The 18,549-nt window shown below is 52.6% G+C and overlaps 2 protein-coding genes across 4 annotated transcripts in view; one reads left to right on the forward strand and one right to left on the reverse strand.

The window, feature by feature from the left end:
* Positions 1 to 10,929, forward strand: part of FBXL2 (F-box and leucine rich repeat protein 2) — a 48,833-nt gene extending 37,904 nt beyond the window's left edge. The window contains exons 6-15 of one of the 2 annotated variants that reach the window (XM_004588242.2): positions 3,661 to 3,729; positions 3,837 to 3,932; positions 4,068 to 4,194; positions 4,339 to 4,413; positions 5,587 to 5,717; positions 6,793 to 6,853; positions 7,786 to 7,830; positions 8,277 to 8,333; positions 10,119 to 10,331; positions 10,802 to 10,929. In XM_004588242.2, the coding sequence (XP_004588299.2) occupies positions 3,661 to 3,729; positions 3,837 to 3,932; positions 4,068 to 4,194; positions 4,339 to 4,413; positions 5,587 to 5,717; positions 6,793 to 6,853; positions 7,786 to 7,830; positions 8,277 to 8,333; positions 10,119 to 10,331; positions 10,802 to 10,909 (982 nt within the window). In that variant the 3' untranslated portion in view covers positions 10,910 to 10,929. Of the gene's footprint in view, positions 1 to 3,660; positions 3,730 to 3,817; positions 3,933 to 4,067; positions 4,195 to 4,338; positions 4,414 to 5,586; positions 5,718 to 6,792; positions 6,854 to 7,785; positions 7,831 to 8,276; positions 8,334 to 10,118; positions 10,332 to 10,801 lie in introns of both variants that reach the window. The other variant, XM_036497726.2, reaches the window with a different exon arrangement.
* Positions 10,930 to 13,440: 2,511 nt separating this feature from the next.
* UBP1 (upstream binding protein 1) overlaps positions 13,441 to 18,549 on the reverse strand; it is a 44,325-nt gene continuing 39,216 nt past the window's right edge. For both annotated transcript variants that reach the window (XM_058657151.1, XM_058657150.1), the window contains 4 exons: positions 18,061 to 18,179; positions 16,277 to 16,419; positions 15,280 to 15,331; positions 13,441 to 14,359 (listed from right to left, as the gene is read on the reverse strand). In XM_058657151.1, coding sequence (XP_058513134.1) covers positions 14,322 to 14,359; positions 15,280 to 15,331; positions 16,277 to 16,419; positions 18,061 to 18,179 — 352 coding nt within the window. In that variant the 3' untranslated portion in view covers positions 13,441 to 14,321. The remainder of the gene's footprint in view (positions 14,360 to 15,279; positions 15,332 to 16,276; positions 16,420 to 18,060; positions 18,180 to 18,549) is intronic.

Here is an 18,549-nt window from a genome sequence, read left to right on the forward strand (position 1 = left end):
ACCGGCGCCCATATGGGATCCCAGGGCGCATCCAAGGTGAGGATTCCAAGCTGCTAGGCCACCACCCCGGGCCTGACATTGATTTTTAATGTAATATGCATTGAAGCAAAAACTTTATTTTCTTCATACTAAAAATTGTTGCTGTGTTATGTGTTAGTAGGTTTGTTTGTTTTTAATCTCAGGAGGTTTATTCTAGCGGGGCAGGAACGGACGGTGGTGGGAAGGCAAGGGGGAAGTGAGAGGAGGAGGGGCAGGCCGGAAGAAGAAGAAGAGGGCGTTGGCAGGTTTTTTGTTTTCAGAATTTTAAGGATGTTCCTCTTTTTTCTCCCCTTTTTGTTAGGGTGAGCAATCTGGTATCTTTTGGGTTTTTGGCTTTGTTTTGTTTTTTAATATTTGTTTATTTGAGGGTAGACTGAGAAAGAGACACACAGAGCTGCTGGTTTATTCCCCAGATGCCACAACATCTGGGACTGGGCCAGACCAAAGCCAGGATTCAGGAGTTCCATCCAGGTCTCCTGTGGGTGGCAGGGACCCAAGGGCTTGAGTCCTCCCCGGGATGCTGAAATTGGAAGCAGATCTGGGGCTCAAACCCAGGCACACGCCAAGATACAGGCTTCACAAACAGTGTCTTCGTTGCTGGTCCAAACAGCCAGTCGCATTCACCGCTTCATTCATTGATTTCTTTGGACGGCGGAGTGACGGAGTAGTTCAGGCAGAAGAGGAGGGAAAGGAAAGAGAAAGATTGCTCTTCTTTCTACCCTGCAGTCCCCAGATGCCCATGACAGGCTGGACGGGGCTGGGCCAAAGCAAGGAACTCCATCTGCAGCTCTTGCGTGGGTGGTGGGGACCCAAGGACATGAGCTTCACTGCCTTCCCAGCATGTGAGCAGGAAGCTGGATTGGAAATGGAGCAGCCAGGATTGGACCTGGCAAGCGGCAGCACTCCCTGCTGTGCGGTACCATTGGCCTGTCATCCTCGCTTTTACTCTTCTATACACAATACCTCCTTTCTCCTTGGACTGTTTTCAGGATTTTCTCTGCACTGCTCTTAAAAAAAAAATTATTTGTTTTTGAGAGGTAGGTTTATAGTGAGAAGAACAAGCAGAGAGAGAGCTCTTCCATCCACTAATATGCTCCCCAAATAGCTGCAGTATTGGGAGTTAAGCTGATCCCAAACCAGGAGCCTGGGGCTCTCTTTGGATCCCACGGGGATACAGGGTCCCAAAGACTTGGGTCATCCTCGACTGCTTTCCCAGGCCACAAGCAGGAAGCTGGATTCAAAGTGGAACAGCCATGGGGTCACTGTGATGGCTCAAGTGACTAACCCTCCACCTACAAGTGCCCGTACCCTATTTGGACATCAGTTCATGTCCCGGCTGCCGTACTTCCCATCCAGCTCCCTGCTGGTGGCGTGGTGAAGCAGTCAAGGACAGCCCAAAGCCTTGGGACCCTGCACCCACGTGGGGAGACCCAGAAGAAGCTGCTAGTTCTTGGCTTCAGATCAGCTCAGCTCTGGCTGTTGTGACCATCTGGAGAGTGACCCAGCGGATGGAAGAACTTTCTGTCTCTCATTCTCTGTAAAGCAGAGCAGCCGAACCATGAAGTGGCACCCGTGTGGGATGCTGGCACTGCAGATGGAGGATTAGTGTGCCTTGCCACCATGCTGGCCCTGGTTTGGATCTTGGTGATATCTCTCCCATCTCTGTGTGCCATACTGAGCCTTTACTCTGGCTTCCTAGGGCCGTATTTTATGGAATGTAGTTGTAATAATATTAATGTCCTTGTTCGTCAGTTCTGTTTGGGTCTGTTTGGTTGGGGGAGCAGTAGATTTTAGCAGAATGCATCTTGTTTTTGGATAAATTCTCCTTTCTTGACACCACAGCGATGTTTGTTCAATGGCAGACGTTGTGAATGCTCCTCTGTTGGAAGCAGGACGTTTTTTGTATTCCCTATAAATACCTCTGAGTTTTGTCCTGGAATTCAGTCGAGTTCCTGGGAAATAGTTCCTTTCCTGTCTTGTGTTTTGAGATTTGTCAGGGTGGACCAGGGCAGTGTTTAGTCTAAGGATAATTGCTCTAATTGTGCCATTTTCCCGCTCGTGATCAGTGGAAGTGGGCAGTATTCCTGGCCCAGCATGGTCCCTGGCTGCTTGTCACAGCCCTCAGGTGTTCTCTGGGGGCACCCTGCAGCTCCTGCAGTTCTCTCTGGCAAAGTCTCTGCCCCCCAGCGCTCTTGGCTCTCGCTGGTAAACCTGCTGGGTGGATCATCCTCCCCTTATCTCAGAAGGAGTCCAGCCTGAGGCAGGACTCGATCTGATACAATGCAGTTGCTGCGACCCAGGAAGATGCCGGGGTCCAGAGCTGGTCCTGCGGACTGTGCTAAGCAGTGTGTGGGCAGTGCAGGCTGTTGGAGGTTTTGTTCCCACTGAGGCAACAGCCACTGAGACTTGGCTTAGTCTCTGCCAGCCAATGCAGGAGTCTTACTGCTGGCTGAGCAACCACCAAGTCCCACCAGGGCGAGATGAGTTCTCCTGGAAGACTTTGGGGGAGCTTTGGCACAGGACAAGAAAGGCTCACCCCTTCACTTCAAACCGACGTGTGTCTATAGAGATAGATCTGAAGGAGGGTTGATTGACAGGTAGTCAACCCAAAGCTTTGCTTCTCCAAGTGTGGGCCCTGACCAGCAGCACTGTGCTCTCTTGAACAGCAGGCGGCAGCAGTGATCCTAGATTCCCCAGCGGAATCCGCCCTGTAGGGAAGACTAGCTGAGCTGCCAGGCAAGGGAGCCAAAGTTTAGGGCGTGAATGGTCACACATGCCCTCTAGTGGCCACCGGGAAAGTTGCAAGGTCTTTTTTTTTTTAATTTTTTTTTTAAATTTTCATTAATTACATTGCATTATGTGACAGTTTCATAGGCTCTGGGATTCCTCCCACCCCTTCCCAAACCCTCCCCTCATGGTGGATTCCTCCACCTTGTTGCAGTATTATAGTTCAAATTCAGTTGAGATTCTTTCATTGCTAGCATATACCAAGCATAGAGCCCAGCATCTTATTGTCCAAATAATTTCAGCCGTTTCTTGGGGAGACCATCTCTGGTCTGAGGGTAGAGCTGGCAGAGTATCATCCCGATCAATTAAAAGCCCCAGCATAACGTCAGCAACAATTTACAATGTTATGGAATTAATTGACATGGTATTGAGTAACCAATATGTTTAAAAAAATGCAAGTTCTTAACCACATCCTGTGACTTCTTCATTAACATTTCAATTTTGGTTTATATACAAACGGGTTCTATACACCTTAAAATGGCTATAAATTACTATTCAACTGTCTCATGTCTGTTTTCATTTTAGTAACTAGCAGTTTATAGTGTTGAAGCATAATTTTGCTGCACCTGGCAGTTTTTTGGGTAGTCTAAACTGGCTTATAATTCTAACGACATATGTCAACAGTTGAGGTGCAGAACAGTTTTAGGAGGGGTGTGCAGAGAAATCTTCAATACCCCAGTGAGGAGTAACTGGTCTGTCGGGCAGGGGAACCAAACTTTGGGGCGCGCCCGGTTCCTAGCGTGAATGGTCACACATGCCCTCTAGTGGCCACTTGGAAAGTTGCAAGGGTTTTTGTTTTTGTTTTTTTAAACAACCACTTTTCTCATCATCTAGGACCTTTGCACAGAACTGTCGAAACATTGAACACTTAAACCTCAATGGGTGCACAAAAATCACCGACAGGTAAGTCACAACCATGAGTCTGAAAATCGAGTGGCCGTGGGGGTGGGGGGAGAAAGGGAGAGAGAGACGTGGTTGAAAATGTCTTTAGGGCATCTGCTCTTCCCCAGCACGTGTTACAGCCTTAGCAGGTTCTGTTCCAAGCTGAAACATCTGGATCTGACCTCGTGCGTGTCTATCACGAACAGTTCCTTAAAGGGGATCAGGTAAGGGTGGCCGGTGTGGCTCCCCCCTCCCCCGAGAGCATGCCCCTTTCTGCCCCCGCTCCGAGTACCCCGAGCTCGGAGCTGGAACGGAGCCCCTAGCCGTGTGCGAAGCTTTCGTTTCCCTTCTTGTGGCAGTGAGGGCTGCCGAAGCCTGGAGTACCTGAACCTCTCGTGGTGTGACCAGATCACCAAGGACGGCATCGAGGCGCTGGTGCGAGGCTGCCGGGGCCTGAAGGCGCTGCTCCTGCGTGGCTGCACACAGGTGTGGGAGTGTGACCCGGGAGGGCACCTCTTCTACTCGGGGGGACCCTGCTGCCCACTGGCCCGCTCACCTGGCTCCTTCCGCTTTTGTTGCTCCTGATTTTGTGGGGGTTTTTTGTTTTGTTTTGTTTGTCTCTCTGCTTAGTTAGAAGACGAAGCTCTGAGACACATTGAGAATTACTGCCCGGAGCTCGCGAGCCTCAACTTACAGTCCTGCTCCGTGAGTGTCCTGCCTCTGGGAGCCCTGGGTTGCCACCTGCTCCCCCCACACTCCCACCTCCACCCCAAGCCCAGGGAGCCTACGGGGGGCCCCTCAGGCAGCAGAGGCAACTGGCAAATAGCCACTGGCCAGTCCCTTGCCTCCCAGTCCTGGGTTGGCACAGGTGGAGGAGCAGCGTTAGGACACCGGGAAGTCCTGGCCCACAGTTGAGAAGGTGCCCTGTGGGTCAAGTGCTGGGCTTATGGACAGAGGGCAGAGAAGGGGCAAGGGAAGGCAGTGGACCCAGCTGCTCACTTGGTGGTCAGACCTGCACAGCTCTGGCCAAAATCTCATTGCCTGGTTTTTTTTAAAATAAACTTGGGGGTGATGGCGCCCCTCATGTCGTCTCGACGCGGTTGCCAGTGCTTCAAACACATGTAGAGCGAGCGGCGTTGTCCGCAGGGCGCTGTGAACCCCGGGCTGCCCAGAGGACGCTGCTCCCAGCTGCTGCCTGTGCACAGAGTCCAGGGGGAGCCCTGCAGTGAGCTCCTCATGAGGCGACCAGAAGCCAGGGGTGCCCTGGCAGGCCCTGGAAGCCAGAACTGTCACATTCCGGGCTAAGCTTGTTCTTAGGGCCTGAACGCCGCACACGTGGGGCCTTGGAGTGGCCTTGGAGCAGCACTGGCCCCTTGGAGTTCAGCAGAGAAGGCATGGTGCATTTCCGCCATGTAGTAATTTATTTAATATTCCTAATTCCCGAAGGCATTTGAGGAAAGCCTGTGAGATTTATATAGTGAATATTTACAATATTCACCTGTATTAAAACAAATGAACCAGCTGTTAACATGGCACTTAACGAGGAACATCTCATTTGCTTTTAGGAGACAGGCTGATTTTCTAGTGTGAGTTTATGAATTTTTTTTCCTGAAACAGAAAAAATAAGGATCAAATCCTCATCTGTTTAGGTGACTTCAGGGTGAGAGAGAAGAGGAGTTTTAATTCCTATTGCCTGTGGGTGGATAAGGCTGTGTTACCGCAAGGCTATGCACACGAGTCCTGCTTGCGCCCACTTCCCTGACTCGGTGCTGGAGGGAGTGTGGCTGGAGTGCTGGTGGTGGTGGCCACGGCCCACTGAGCCCCAGGAGCCGTGGCCTGCTGCCACTGCGTGGACAACACCTGTGGTTTTATCCACAGCGCATTACTGATGATGGCGTGGTGCAGCTATGCCAGGGCTGCCACCAGCTGCAGGCCCTGTGCCTGTCGGGCTGCGGCCAGCTCACGGACGCCTCGCTCATGGCCCTGGGCCTGAACTGCCCACGACTGCAGTGAGTACCGCATGCTGCTGTGCTCAACGGCTCAGAGCGCGACGGACGGCCTGCAGGCCAAGTAGGCGGTGGTGCTGGAGAAGTGAGCAGATGGCCTGTGGTGGGACAGCGGCGGGGACAAGCTGTCTGTCACCAGGGAGCCCAGAGCTTTAGTGCGTGATCAGTCACACACTGGCCCACCTGTTCTGCTTAGAGGACCGCGTAGATCCGACAGCGAGCAGGGCAGTAACACAGGTGGTTTCACCAGGGCTGCCTCCAGATCTGCCACTAGACAGACAGAACAAGGAATGGAGATGACAGTCGCCCCCTTGGTGTTTGTATCCCCTGGAGGGAGGAAACATTGGGTTGTGTTGGGATGCGTTGGGTTTGAACCAATAATTTACTTTCTGAGTCACCGGTGCAATACATTTGCATTTATCCACTTGAATGGCAGTTAACGTCCCAAAGCTCAGGGCAGTAGGAACAACCACGGACAGTTCTCCCGAGTCCCGTCTGGGCCTGAAGCCCTCGGTCAGCATGAGCTCGCTGGACCAGCTCTCTGGGAGACAGGTCCCGGGGTGCTTGCCGGGTTCGCAGCCAGAGAGACTGAGGGAGAAAATGACAGGTGATGGGTAAGAGGCAAAGCTGAAACTCAGCCTCAGCACCCTGAATCTCTGTGGAGGGAAACAAGAGGCTCTGTTGCAGTTACTTAGTACTTATCACATCGCTGAAGTGCTATAGGGGAATGTCTAACCTAGAGACACGCTCGGGCAGCCAGCCCTGTTAACCTGAGTTCCTGTTTCCCACTGCCTGCAAGGGTTGATGCGTTTCTTCAGGTGAACTGGTGGTTGGTGCTTGATGAAAGGATACTAGATACTGGGGTCACTTTGAAAACAGGCCCGGTGTGTGGTGCGTGGGGGGATCTGTGGGCTGGCCCCTTACTAGGCCAGGAGCGGCGGAGGACAGGGACAGCCCTTAGAGCTGGCAGCGGAAGCTGAGGCGATGAGGGAACAGACCAGACGCTGTGGTTGGAGGGTTTGGGTGGTTAACCCATCCTCACTCTTTGCTCCCCTGCGTGTCCCCTCTCCCCCTTTAGAATTCTAGAAGCTGCACGGTGCTCCCAACTGACAGATGCAGGCTTCACCCTCCTGGCTCGGGTAAAGCATGAATTTTATCTTATTTCTTTTTTAAATAGATTTGTTTAATTTTATTGGAAAGTCTGATTTACAGAGGAGAGACAGAGAAAAAGATCTTCCATCTGCTGGTTTACTCCCTAAGCAGCCACAATGGCTGGAGCTGAGCCGATCTAAAGCCAGGAGCCAGGAGCTTCTTCCAGGTCTCCATGCAGGTGCAGGGTCCTACCTAAGGCTTTGGGCCATCCTTGACTGCTTTCCCAGGCTACAAGCATGGAGCTAGATGGGAAGCAGAGCCACTGGGATTAGAACCGATGCCCATATGGGATCCCAGCACATGCAAGGTGAGGACATGAGCTACCAGGCTACTGCACGAGGCCCAGGGCATGGATTTTACAGAACAAAACCATCGTTCAATTCTAGTATTCAAGGTGACTTGCGCTTGGCATCAGGGTGAGCCCACAGAGGAGAGGGACAACGCAAGACATGCACCTTGCTGGGTCCCTTGCCCTGTCCTCTCGCCAGAGTCTCGCAGACACCTGCTCCCTGCTGGCATAAGGCTCTTGGAGCGGGGAGCTAGTCACCTCAGCCTGAACACATGGGGTCATCCTCCCCAGCTGCCCTTGGCTGCTGACCCACACAAGGGCGGGGGAAGGCAGTGGGCACAGGCTGAGCGGCGTTGGTGCAGGAGCAGGGCACAGTGCCCGTGGTGGGAGAGGCGTGGGCAGGGGAGGCAGTGGGCACATGCTGAGTGGTGTTGGTGCAGGAGCAGGGCACAGAGCCCATGGTGTGGAGTGAAGGCAGCACTCCGAGGGGCAGTGGGCACATGCTGAGCCGCGTTGCTGCAGGAGCAGGGCACAGTGCCCGTGGTGTGGAGTGAAGGCAGCACTCCGAGGGGCAATGGCAGATGCTGTGTCGTCTGCGGCCCAGCGAGCCTGTCTCATGGACTCTTCCAGAACTGCCACGAGCTGCAGAAGATGGATCTGGAGGAGTGCCTCCTGGTGAGTGAGTCCCGGCCCGGGGGCCCTGGCACAGCTGGCAACGTGGGCTGGCTGGCACCTGCCTAGCCGGCCCCAGGTGGTGGGCCTAGGGACCCAGAAGGCCCTGGCTGTGGAATGTATACACTTTGGCTTTTCCCGGTCATTAGGCAAAACTACATCAGAGATGCAGCATAGCTTGTCTGTCATATCACACAACAAAACAATGATAAACAAACAATAAATGATAAAGACTCCTTTTATGTGTGATGACATCCAGTGATAAGCTGACTCCAGAGAAGGGAATCCTGGGGTTCATTTTTTGCTGGTTTGTCCCCTGTAGGCCCCAGAGGAGGGCACAAAACGGTGGGATTCTTGCTGGCTGCCCCTGGGCCCGGTGGGAGAGGCAGGGGAGCAGGGTGCGGGCCCAGTGAGGGAGCCAGCCACCCTGATGACGCGACTCTCCGCAGATCACCGACAGCACGCTCGTCCAGCTCTCCGTTCACTGCCCTAAGCTGCAGGCGCTGGTGAGTGAGCTTGGCGCGCGGCTCTGGGGGCCCCTGGTTCTTGGGCTTGCTCGTAAGGATACCACTGTCCTGGGGGTTCTCCTGGAAGACTTTGGGGGAGCTGAGTGACATCATGGCACAGGACAAGAAAGGCTCACCCCTTCACTTCAAACCGACGTGTGTCTGTAGAGATAGATGTGAAGGAGGGTTGATTGACAGGTAGTCAACCCAAAGCTTTGCTTCTCCAAGTGTGGGCCCTGACCAGCAGCACTGTGCTCTCTTGAACAGCAGGCGGCAGCAGTGATCCTAGATTCCCCAGCGGAATCCGCCCTGTAGGGAAGACTAGCTGAGCTGCCAGGCAAGGGAGCCAAAGTTTAGGGCGTGAATGGTCACACATGCCCTCTAGTGGCCACCGGGAAAGTTGCAAGGTCTTTTTTAAAAATTTTCATTAATTACATTGCATTATGTGACAGTTTCATAGGCTCTGGGATTCCTCCCACCCCTCCCCAAACCCTCCCCCCATGGTGGATTCCTCACGTTCACGTTCATCTGCTGAGGCGGAGTGAAGGTCACCCAGGCCAGGCATGTCCACTGGCATTTCCTGTTGGCTTTTGCACGGGGGGGGGGGGGGGGGGGACATACTGAAGTGCCCACAATGCCCACGTTGGGAACTCGACCTTGTTCAGGCTTTCTGGACCCTTAGGGTGTGGCCCACTAGGACTTTCCGAAGTGCCACCAGCATAGTGATGGCCCTTTGTACACGGCCGGGGATTCTGTGTGCAGCGTCAGCTGCTGGGCCCAGCTCCTGGTCTGGGACATGGGAGCTTCCCGAGGCGATGTGGGTCTGTGGTCATTCCGTCTTCCCGGGGAAGTGACCACCTCTTGGGTTGGGCCAGGCAGAAGCTAGGGGCCCAGAACTGCGCCCCAGTTTCCCGTGTGGACAGCAGGGACCCATGTAGTTGGACCATCAGGTGCTGCCTCCTAGGTACTTTTAACAGGCAGCTAGAATTGGAAGGGATTAGGACTCGGGCTGAGGCACACCGTTAGGGCGTGCCCACGTACCAGGGGGCAGCCACTTTGCCATTGCCTCCCACCTGCTCACGACTGCATCCGTGTGGCAGTGGCTTTTCTTTTCTTTAATTGGAAAGTCAGATATACAGAGAGGAGGAGAGACAGAGAGGAAGATCTTCCATCCGATGATTCACTCCCCAAGTGAGCGCAACGGGCCGATGCTAGGCCGATCCGAAGCCAGGAGCCAGGAACCTCTTCTAGGTCTCCCACGCGGGTGCAGCGTCCCGATGCATTGGGCCGTCCTCGACTGCTTTCCCAGGCCACAAGCAGGGAGCTGGATGGGAACCGGCGCCCGGGGCGTTCAAGGCAAGGACTTTAGCCGCTAGGCCATGTGGCCGGGCCCCGCAGTGGTTTTTCTTTAAGCTCCTTACTGAAGCAATGCGCACACAGGAAGGAGCCCATTGTGGGTGTGTGGGTCAGTGTGTTTCCATGAGCTGGGCACCCTCAGGTCAATCCTCCGATGACCCTGGGCAGTCCCTCCGTTCTGCTCCCTTCCAGTCACGAGCCTGCCCACAACAAGGACCCCAGTAGCACCTACTGGTCCTCGCACTAAGCAGCCAGCACACGCACCCTTGTGTTTGGTGTCATTGCTCTGCTGCACATGGTTCATCCTCTTGGTTTTGTAAAACGGGTCCGCTTGAGAGATTTAACCCACCTGGGTCATTTCTAGTTGGGGCTCTGAGCCACAGCGTGAGGGGGTCCGACAAACATCTGTTCCTCCTCTCCCCGTTCCAGAGCCTGTCGCACTGCGAGCTCATCACGGACGACGGGATCCTGCACCTGAGCAACAGCGCCTGCGGCCACGAGCATCTGCGCATCCTGGAGCTGGACAACTGCCTGCTCATCACGGACGCGGCCCTGGAGCACCTGGAGCACTGCCGCGGCCTGGAGCGCCTCGAGCTGTACGACTGCCAGCGGGTCACCCGCGCGGGCATCAAGCGGATGCGGGTAGGCAGGGGACAAGGGAGCGGGTCACACGTGGGCGAGGGTTCTCACCCAGCAAGAGTTAACATGCTTCCCCCAAGATCCTTGCTCAGTCCCTGCTCTTACACAGCCAAGGCGGCCCCAGCAAAGCACGGAGGCGGCAGAACGGAGTCTGGCTCCATGGCTGGGGTTTAGTTGGCTTTCCCCGCAGGCGTCACCTGCACCTTCTCATCCTCAGCCCTGAGTTTATAAACAACTGGGCACTCACATCCCAAAGCAGGGTGCTGCTGTTGAACTTGATTCAGCCTGCACCCAGCACTGCTCACTTGTGCAAAACTGTATCAGCTTGGCGCGGGAGGGAGCTGTAATTTGGTTGGTTTCTCCCGTCTGCCTCCTAACATTAAAGTCAAGTAGATGCTTCCAGCTGTCCTAGGATTCTAACCACAGCCCTGAGGACACCCGTGTGAGGGCCATGCCACTCTTTCTGCACGCAGGCTCAGCTCCCGCACGTCAAAGTGCACGCCTACTTCGCCCCCGCCACCCCACCGACAGCAGTGGCCGGCAGCGGACAGCGCCTGTGCAGGTGCTGCGTCGTCCTCTGACAGCAGCTGCCCTCCTCGCCCCCATCTCGTGGCTCTCCCCAGCGGAAGGCACCTGAAGGTGGAGACCTCAGCGCGGACTGCAGCGGCCCTGGTGACGGCGCCCATCTTCCTGCCCCTCGGATGCCATCCGCTGAGAGCCTGGCAGCCTCCTGGATCGCCTAGTAAGGTGGGTACCTCTGAAAGTCCTACCCTTGGTGCGTCCAGCATTCCTCAGACCATCAGTATTAGCACAAAAGGAGCAGGAAAACAGTTGCAGTTGCACCTGTGGCTCAGCTGGGGCCCACTGAGTCGCAGCAACCCCATCCTGAATAGCAGGACTTCTCCACCTGGAAGATGAGGGAGCCGCTGGCTGCATCCAGGCGGACTGCACTGCCCGCTCCCAGTGCCCGAGTTCTGTATGTCAGACTCCACTGTGTGCCAGCAGGTTTCCATGAGACACCAAAGAAACAAGGACTCCAGCTGGATGGAAGAGGCTCAGCCTCTGCTGCTGTCCCTTTAGAGCCAAAGCAGCCACTCAGTGTAAGATGCTTGATGCACAGTTCTCAACTCTAGAACACACAGCAGAGTGCATTCTGGTTTGAGGGGGAAAAACAAATTATGTCTAAATTCAAAGAAAATTTGGCTGACCAAACAAAAACAGATTTATCTACAATATCAATTAAAATAATGAGTGGATGCCTGTAGAGTGGGTGTGAATTTTTTTCCAAGTTTATTTTAAAATCTTAGAAATGAGGTTACACCAGAACTGTTCAGAAGTTTTACACTTGAAGCTCGGATCAGTGAAGGGTCGGCAGCTTTTCAACTGATACTATAAAAGTGCTTCAGAAGTCAGGTCAGGATTTTATTGCTGTCATGTCATGGCAAACATCTGAGCAAGTCAGCTTCCACCTTTAGGCCTTCCCTGTGCTCACTGGTAAGACCCATCTACCGAGGCCTGCACTGGGCTCACCACCTCCGGGGAACCTGGGTGCCGTGGTGGCGGGCCCCTCCTGCAGGGCCAGGAGCTCAACAGAGGCAGTGTTTGAGTGAACCGGCCTTCGAAAGAAGGCCAGCCTCTGAACACACTGCCTCTGTTGCATTCCAGAGAGGCAGATGCCCACGGAGCCCTGTGAATTGACTTCGTGAGGCCCAGGTGACATTACTACTTCAGGATCTACTCCAGTACTTCTGGGCAAACCACGGTGGAGAGTTACTGAAGCAGGTGTTTGCACCGATCCTGGAGTATGGGGAATGACCAACAGGGAAGCCCTTTAAGCAAACAAAGGAGCTCTAACTCGGCCTCTGAGGTGGGTCTCAGAAGCTCCTACCTGATTTCAATGACCGGAGCCTTCAGGACCCAACCTCTCATGGCTGCTCGGCTTCATGCTTCACGGCCCATGACCTCACTCAGACAGTAAAACAGCTTGCTTCCTCTGTAGGTGTGAAATGTTTACTGGAATAATCATTAACATAAACCAAAAATGAAAAACACAAGCCATTTGGGCCTAACGACATGTAAATTGGCACATGCTTTAACACATAGGGCACCACTCCATTCTATGCCTTGCTGTGACATTATCAGGAATTGGGATTTTAAATGAGACACACATTTGCAAAACAATCGGAAAACATTTATTATACTGAAATGTGTACATCCTACTATTAAAAAAAGTAGCAAATTTGCTGGTGCCATTAATTTATTGAACCTGTTTCACTGGGACAGACTCACGTTCAATGCCGTCAGTGTCACTCCAGGTTGGATGAGCTTGTGTTTTTACCCACCACTCCTAAAGCCTGATTAGAAACTCAAAGTAGCACACAGCAGTAGATGCCAGTTATTGTTCCGTGAATCATGAGACCCAAGAAGGAATGCTAAATAGACGAGCAAAACTCTAAAAGAAGTAGGAGAAGCTCACTGTGTTCCCAAGCAACTGGCACAGAAACACGTGGTGATGCCGACGTGGAGGGAGAAAGGCAAGCACTTCTCCCCTGGGGGATGGTGGGGACTGAGGACGACAGGGGGGACACTGTGCTTCCCTGCAGCGCATCAGGAACGCCCTTTACCAATACAGCAAGGAGCTGCTTTACCCGCTGAAATAGTTTGTCTTCTGGGAGATTTCAAACTCAAACTACTTTCCTCCACCTGAACAAAGATGAAGACCAACTAGTAGGTTACCAGCCAAGACCTAGACAAATGGACAGAGATGCTACAGTGAAAGTGGGGGCAGAAAACCAGAGTCCCCACTGTGCGCCCCCACAGGCCTCCAAGCTGCTTTCTCATGAATCCTGGGAAGGCTCTGGGGTGAAACAGACTAGAAGAATGAGGAATACTAAGTTCCCTTGACATGTAGGCCAGCAGAGAAGCATTTGGTTTTACAAAAGAGGCACTCTTTTTTATAGAAAAGCTAGTACGTGTATAAAAAGCCCCTGGCCGTCCCCAGAAGGTGTATCCGTGATTGTGCTGCAGCCCGGCCCAGGCCCAGGGGACTGGGACAGTGCTTTGTAGTGTTTGCTTTCCGCCACCTAGTGTTGCCATGACTGACGCCATCCTGTAACACCACATCGGAAGCTATCAACAGTAACACCTCCCCGCTACTCACACCACTCATTTCCAATGTCCGGGGCAGGGCTTTAACAATGATTAAGAACAGGGCAGCGTGGGGCTAGGGATGGAGAGACAAAGGGAAATGAGAAAGAAAACCACATGAATATAAAAGTCAAGGAGGCTTCAACAAAGGAAAACCAGAAACTAAAATGCTAAAAATGGAAGCAGAAGCAAAACAGTTTCTATAAACCTGTGACAAAGCGAAACTACGAGTCTTTGTACCTATTAGGATTTACACTGATCCTCTCACCAAGGTACTCCTGAAATGCACTCCGCTCCAAGCCCGGCTTCCCGGCCTGGATCTTCCCAGATCCACCGCGATCACATCAGGCAGACATGATTTCTTCTGAGGAGGCGCCGAGCTGCTCCCCTGACCACTGGCTGCCAGGCCAGCACACGCCTCCCTCCACAGGCAGGTTCCACGCTGGCTGCATGCAGCACTGTCCCCAGCTCAGCGTAAGGTTCTGGCGACGAAAGCCACACTGGCCCAGAAAGGTAAATGCCCACAGTAAGCTTTTACATTCAATTCCAAACCGCATACAGTGTAAAGAGACAGCAGAGCTGCTTTCAGGAACTGTATTTGCTGGCCTCTGGCCCGCGCTGGCCTGCAGGGCTGGGGACGCGCCATCCCGACGTGCTCGGCCATGGCAGTGACAGTGAGGAGACTTGCCGCTCACACAGCTCATGAGAAGGGTTTTCAATCTTGTGTTTTCAATATGAAACATTTCATATGGTAAAATCCAATGCCAAGACTTCTTGGATTCGGTCTTCACACACTTCTAAGCGTGACTATTTGGTAGTGAATTACAGTTCAGAATACATAAGACATCACTTCAAAATTATGTGGATACCATCATTATTTTCAGCTGCAGAAGAAAAGGAAAAAAGTTGTCATTAATTTTTAATCAGGCTAAGGAGAAAGCAAGACTATTAAATTCAAAATTCCCTGGAATCTACAGTTCCCACTCCAATTCAGGGGTGACCTGGCTGCGTGTGCTGGCACTCCTTCCCGGCACTGGCAGGCAGCTGCTTCCTGCCGGGCCCTGCTCCCGTGGGATCCCACAGTGCGCAGCCGGGTTCTGTCCACACCAGCAGGAGCAGAGGAGATGCTGTGCAGGCCAGAGGGCCACATAAGCCCCATGCAAAATGCACAAAGAACCTGAAGCAGCAGCACTGGGCCCACGCGCCTGAGTCTGCTGGAAAGCGTGTGGACTCCTTGGAGATGGGAGCTGCAACATTTCAAAAGTCTGCACCACTGCTTTGACCCAGCAGCCTCAGTGTGCAATGACAAGTGATCCGGGAACTCCCAAGTTACTTGTAGCACAAGGACAAGTCTGAAAACAATGAGCTGCGTGGCGGTGGGGTCCCATGCTGGCTGCCGTGGGAACGTTTTGTCTCGCCCAGTAGCTCCCAGCCAGGCTCCACAGCCCCCGCAAGCACAGACCGCCCTCCTGTTTTTCACTGCGATATCGACATGTTCCTGCTGCTGTCCAGCGCGGGGCTGCCTGCCCCCCGGGGGTGGACTCTCAATGTGGCCCTGTATCAGGCTCAGAAGTGCGAACAGCACGACAGAGCACTGGGGAGATGCCAAGACCCCTGGCCCACAGGAGGACTCCCTCCCCAGTTGCTACCTACAGCTACAAGCAGCAGCGACAGTATTTTCATTTTCTTCCTCCAACTCCTAACTTCCTAAAATCAGTAAAGCCAGCATGATCAAGGATCCACACATTTAGGGGCACATACTGATGTTCATGATTCCAGCACTTACAACACACGTGACAAATACCTTTTACCGTAGAGAATAAAAAACAACTCTCATCTTGAAAGTTCTGAACCATCTGCAAGAAAAGGCAGACAAGTGTCCTTTCTTAAAGAATTTTAGTTAAAAGGAAACAATATAACCTATAATCTATACATTACTCTCCCAATACAGAACTCACAGTCACAATGATCTTTCATTGTGAGGGAACCAACCCTGCACCTGCCAACCAGCAGGGCCTGTGCTGACTGCCTGCTACGTACGGCAGGCCTGACAGAGCAGGCCGCTCACCCACGGGACTGGCAGGTGCTGTGAATTCTCACAGAACTGGCATGAAGTGCTTTGCTCTTACATTTGAAAACTTACACGGATTACATAACTGCCATCCAATGTAACAAAGGGACCATACGCCCGCCCTGTCTCCTGAGAGAAAGGGCCACAGCCCACTGCTCACAGTCCTGCAATGCACTGCCTGTCTTCAAAGACAAGTGGGGGACTTACCAGGTTGCCTCGTACTCCTATCATTAGGATGGCTGAAATTCTCTTGGTTGTAACTTCTAATGTCATGGGTTCAGCGCCACGGGGCAGTGCATCCAGCTGCTGCCTGTGATGCTGGCATTGTTGCACAGTGCCAGTTCGAGTCTGCTCTACTTCCTATCCTCCCTGTTGATATGCCTGGAAGGCAGACGATGGCCCAAGTCTTCGGCCCCTGCCACAACGTGGGAACCTGGATGGAGCGCCAGGCTCCTGGCCCAGCCCCTGCAGCCATTGGAGAGTCAATCAGCGCTCCAAAGGTCTCTCCCTCCTTCCCCCTCCCTCCCTCTCCTTGTACTTGTGTGTCTGTGTGCGACTGCCTTTTAAATACATAAAATTTTTAAAAACACGCATGTTTTGAGTCCCTGTCTTTTGAAAACAGTTCTCCTGGGTATTTGCAAGAAGCGACACAACGTCTCCAGAGTTCTGTGATGTGCAGAGACAAACACGAGTGGGGAAGGAAGAGAACAGGCCAGCCTGTCCAGTTTACCTGATCACTAACAAGGATGTGGATACCAGTGGGACCTTGTCTGTAAACCTGGTTGATCTTGTGAAAAGGAATATTAAACACCAGTGCAAGCTTCCGAGCAACTTCTGAGGCAACCATTTCTTCCAAGTAGATTGCATGATAAACTGAAAAAGAAAGCAGAACGCTTTAAAGTGACCTATAACTTCTCTACCTGACCTACAGATCCACAGGAAGAGCCCACCTAAGCACCGAATGTAAGACTGGAACATGGGAGCAGGCCTAATAGTTTAGCATGTGAGACTCTTGCGTCGTGCGTTGGAGGGCCTAGATGCGATGCCTGTCTCTAGCTCCTAACTCCAACTTTCTGCAGATACACATCCTGGGAGGTGACACTAAAGGCTCAGGCATCGGTACCCGAGACCGACAGCAGAGACCTGGACCGTGTCCCTGAATCCTGGCCTCAGCACCAGCTGTGCCAGCCATCACTGGCACTAAGAAACACATGGGAGCTGTCTCTGCCCCTCAAAAGAGGGACTAGGCTGCAGACAGACATTTTTTGAGGTAATGGCAAATAAAATTGTGGTACTGCTGCTGCAAAACCATAAACATCAAATACCATTGAATTGTGTACTTTTTACAATGGTAGGATTTTATGGTATATGCACTGCAACTCAAGAAAGCTGTTTTTTTTAAGTTATCCCTAGTAATACATAAAAAGAACCCCTAAGAGTCATTGGTTTTTGATCCATGACTACTTGAGAACTTATCCTAAGGAATAAAGCTATCTGTACACACACACACAGTGCAGAAGACACCACAGAAAAGCTGCAGCTACAGGTGACATGCCGATCTTTAAAGACAGTCGATGCCGTGTTCTGCATCTCTGGCACACCTGCGACATCAGCAGATGTCTGAACAGCACACGCCTGCAGCCAGGCCCACTCCCACCACTGCTCCCCAGACACGCCCTGGAGCCACCCACATCCAAGCTCGGCTTTGCCCTGCCTTCCTGTGGGACTGTGGACATTTCTGTGACAGGCTTTGAATCTGAAACTAACGAGGCTGAGACCACAGAGATGATCCCGACAGGGCTCACTGCATCAGCAGACTGGCCATTGCCAACTCCTGCTTGCTACTTAGTAGTTTTCTGGCAGTTTTACTGGAACATGGCTGCTAGCAGTGGCAGACCTGAAAGATTGTCTAGCACAGAATAGAAGTGGTCTTTTATGGGAAAACTTAGAGACACGTTCCTCTGCCAGGAACTCCATCTGGGTCTCCCCTGTGCAAGGCAGGGGCCCAAGCACTTTGCTCTCCACCTCTCCCAGGCACATCAGCAGGGAGCTGGATAGGAGGCAGATTAGCTGGGCTCCAAACTGACACTCTGACATGGAGTGTTGGTGTCATAATGTCAGCCCCCGTCTGCTGCTAATGTCATCAGGGGAAGCAGCCGCTGATGGCTCAAGGGCTCAGGTTTCTGCTGCCCAGGTGGGAGCCGAGGTGGAGTTCTGGACTCTGACCTGCTCTAAACTCAGCTGAAGTGGGAAGTGAACCAGCAGGTGGAAGATCTCTGGCTCTCTGCCTTTTAAATAAACTAAAAGAAACCACAAGATCCCTGGTGTGGCTGGTAACTGAGGCTGCTGGTTTCCCTTCCTGGCACTAGAGGTGCTGCCTCCCAGCTGAAAGAACTCACCACAGCCACCGGGCAGTCCGAATCCAGAGGAGCTCGCCAGAGCAGCACCCAAGGCCGCTCTTCTCTGACAATTTCAGAAAGGAAGTGACAGGAGTGAAACGCCCTTGATACCTACCGTAGGGTGTCCCACCACCGTTCTCGCCTGCGCTGCCTGCAGCTGGCTGCTGGCCTCTCAGGGCTGTGCTGCGTGGCTGCTCTTGGCAGACGTAGATGGTTAAACGAGGCCTGACTGACCTGCAAATCAGAAGAGGCCACTAATGAGCTGGGGGCCTTACACCCTGTACACACAACAACTACAGGAATCCAAGTTCTATCGCCTTATGAGAACTTTATAGTCATTTCATTACACAAAGCAATTTATGAATAAGAAACCATCTCACACCAACTGTCACAGGTGGTCTAACCATCTGCGGTCCGGACTACTGAGATACCTGTCAGATGCAGTTAAGTCAGAATTTAAAAACAGGTTCAATTTTAATGGAATTCTCACACCTCAAGTCTAGAAATGCAATGACAGTAAATGCATCTTAAAACAGTCAGCATTGTTTACGGATCCATGATTTTAGTTCACCATTACAAGTTTACATTTTTAATAACTGTTCAG

Source organism: Ochotona princeps, chromosome 30 (assembly GCF_030435755.1).
Source record: "Ochotona princeps isolate mOchPri1 chromosome 30, mOchPri1.hap1, whole genome shotgun sequence".
Classification (NCBI taxonomy): domain Eukaryota; kingdom Metazoa; phylum Chordata; class Mammalia; order Lagomorpha; family Ochotonidae; genus Ochotona; species Ochotona princeps.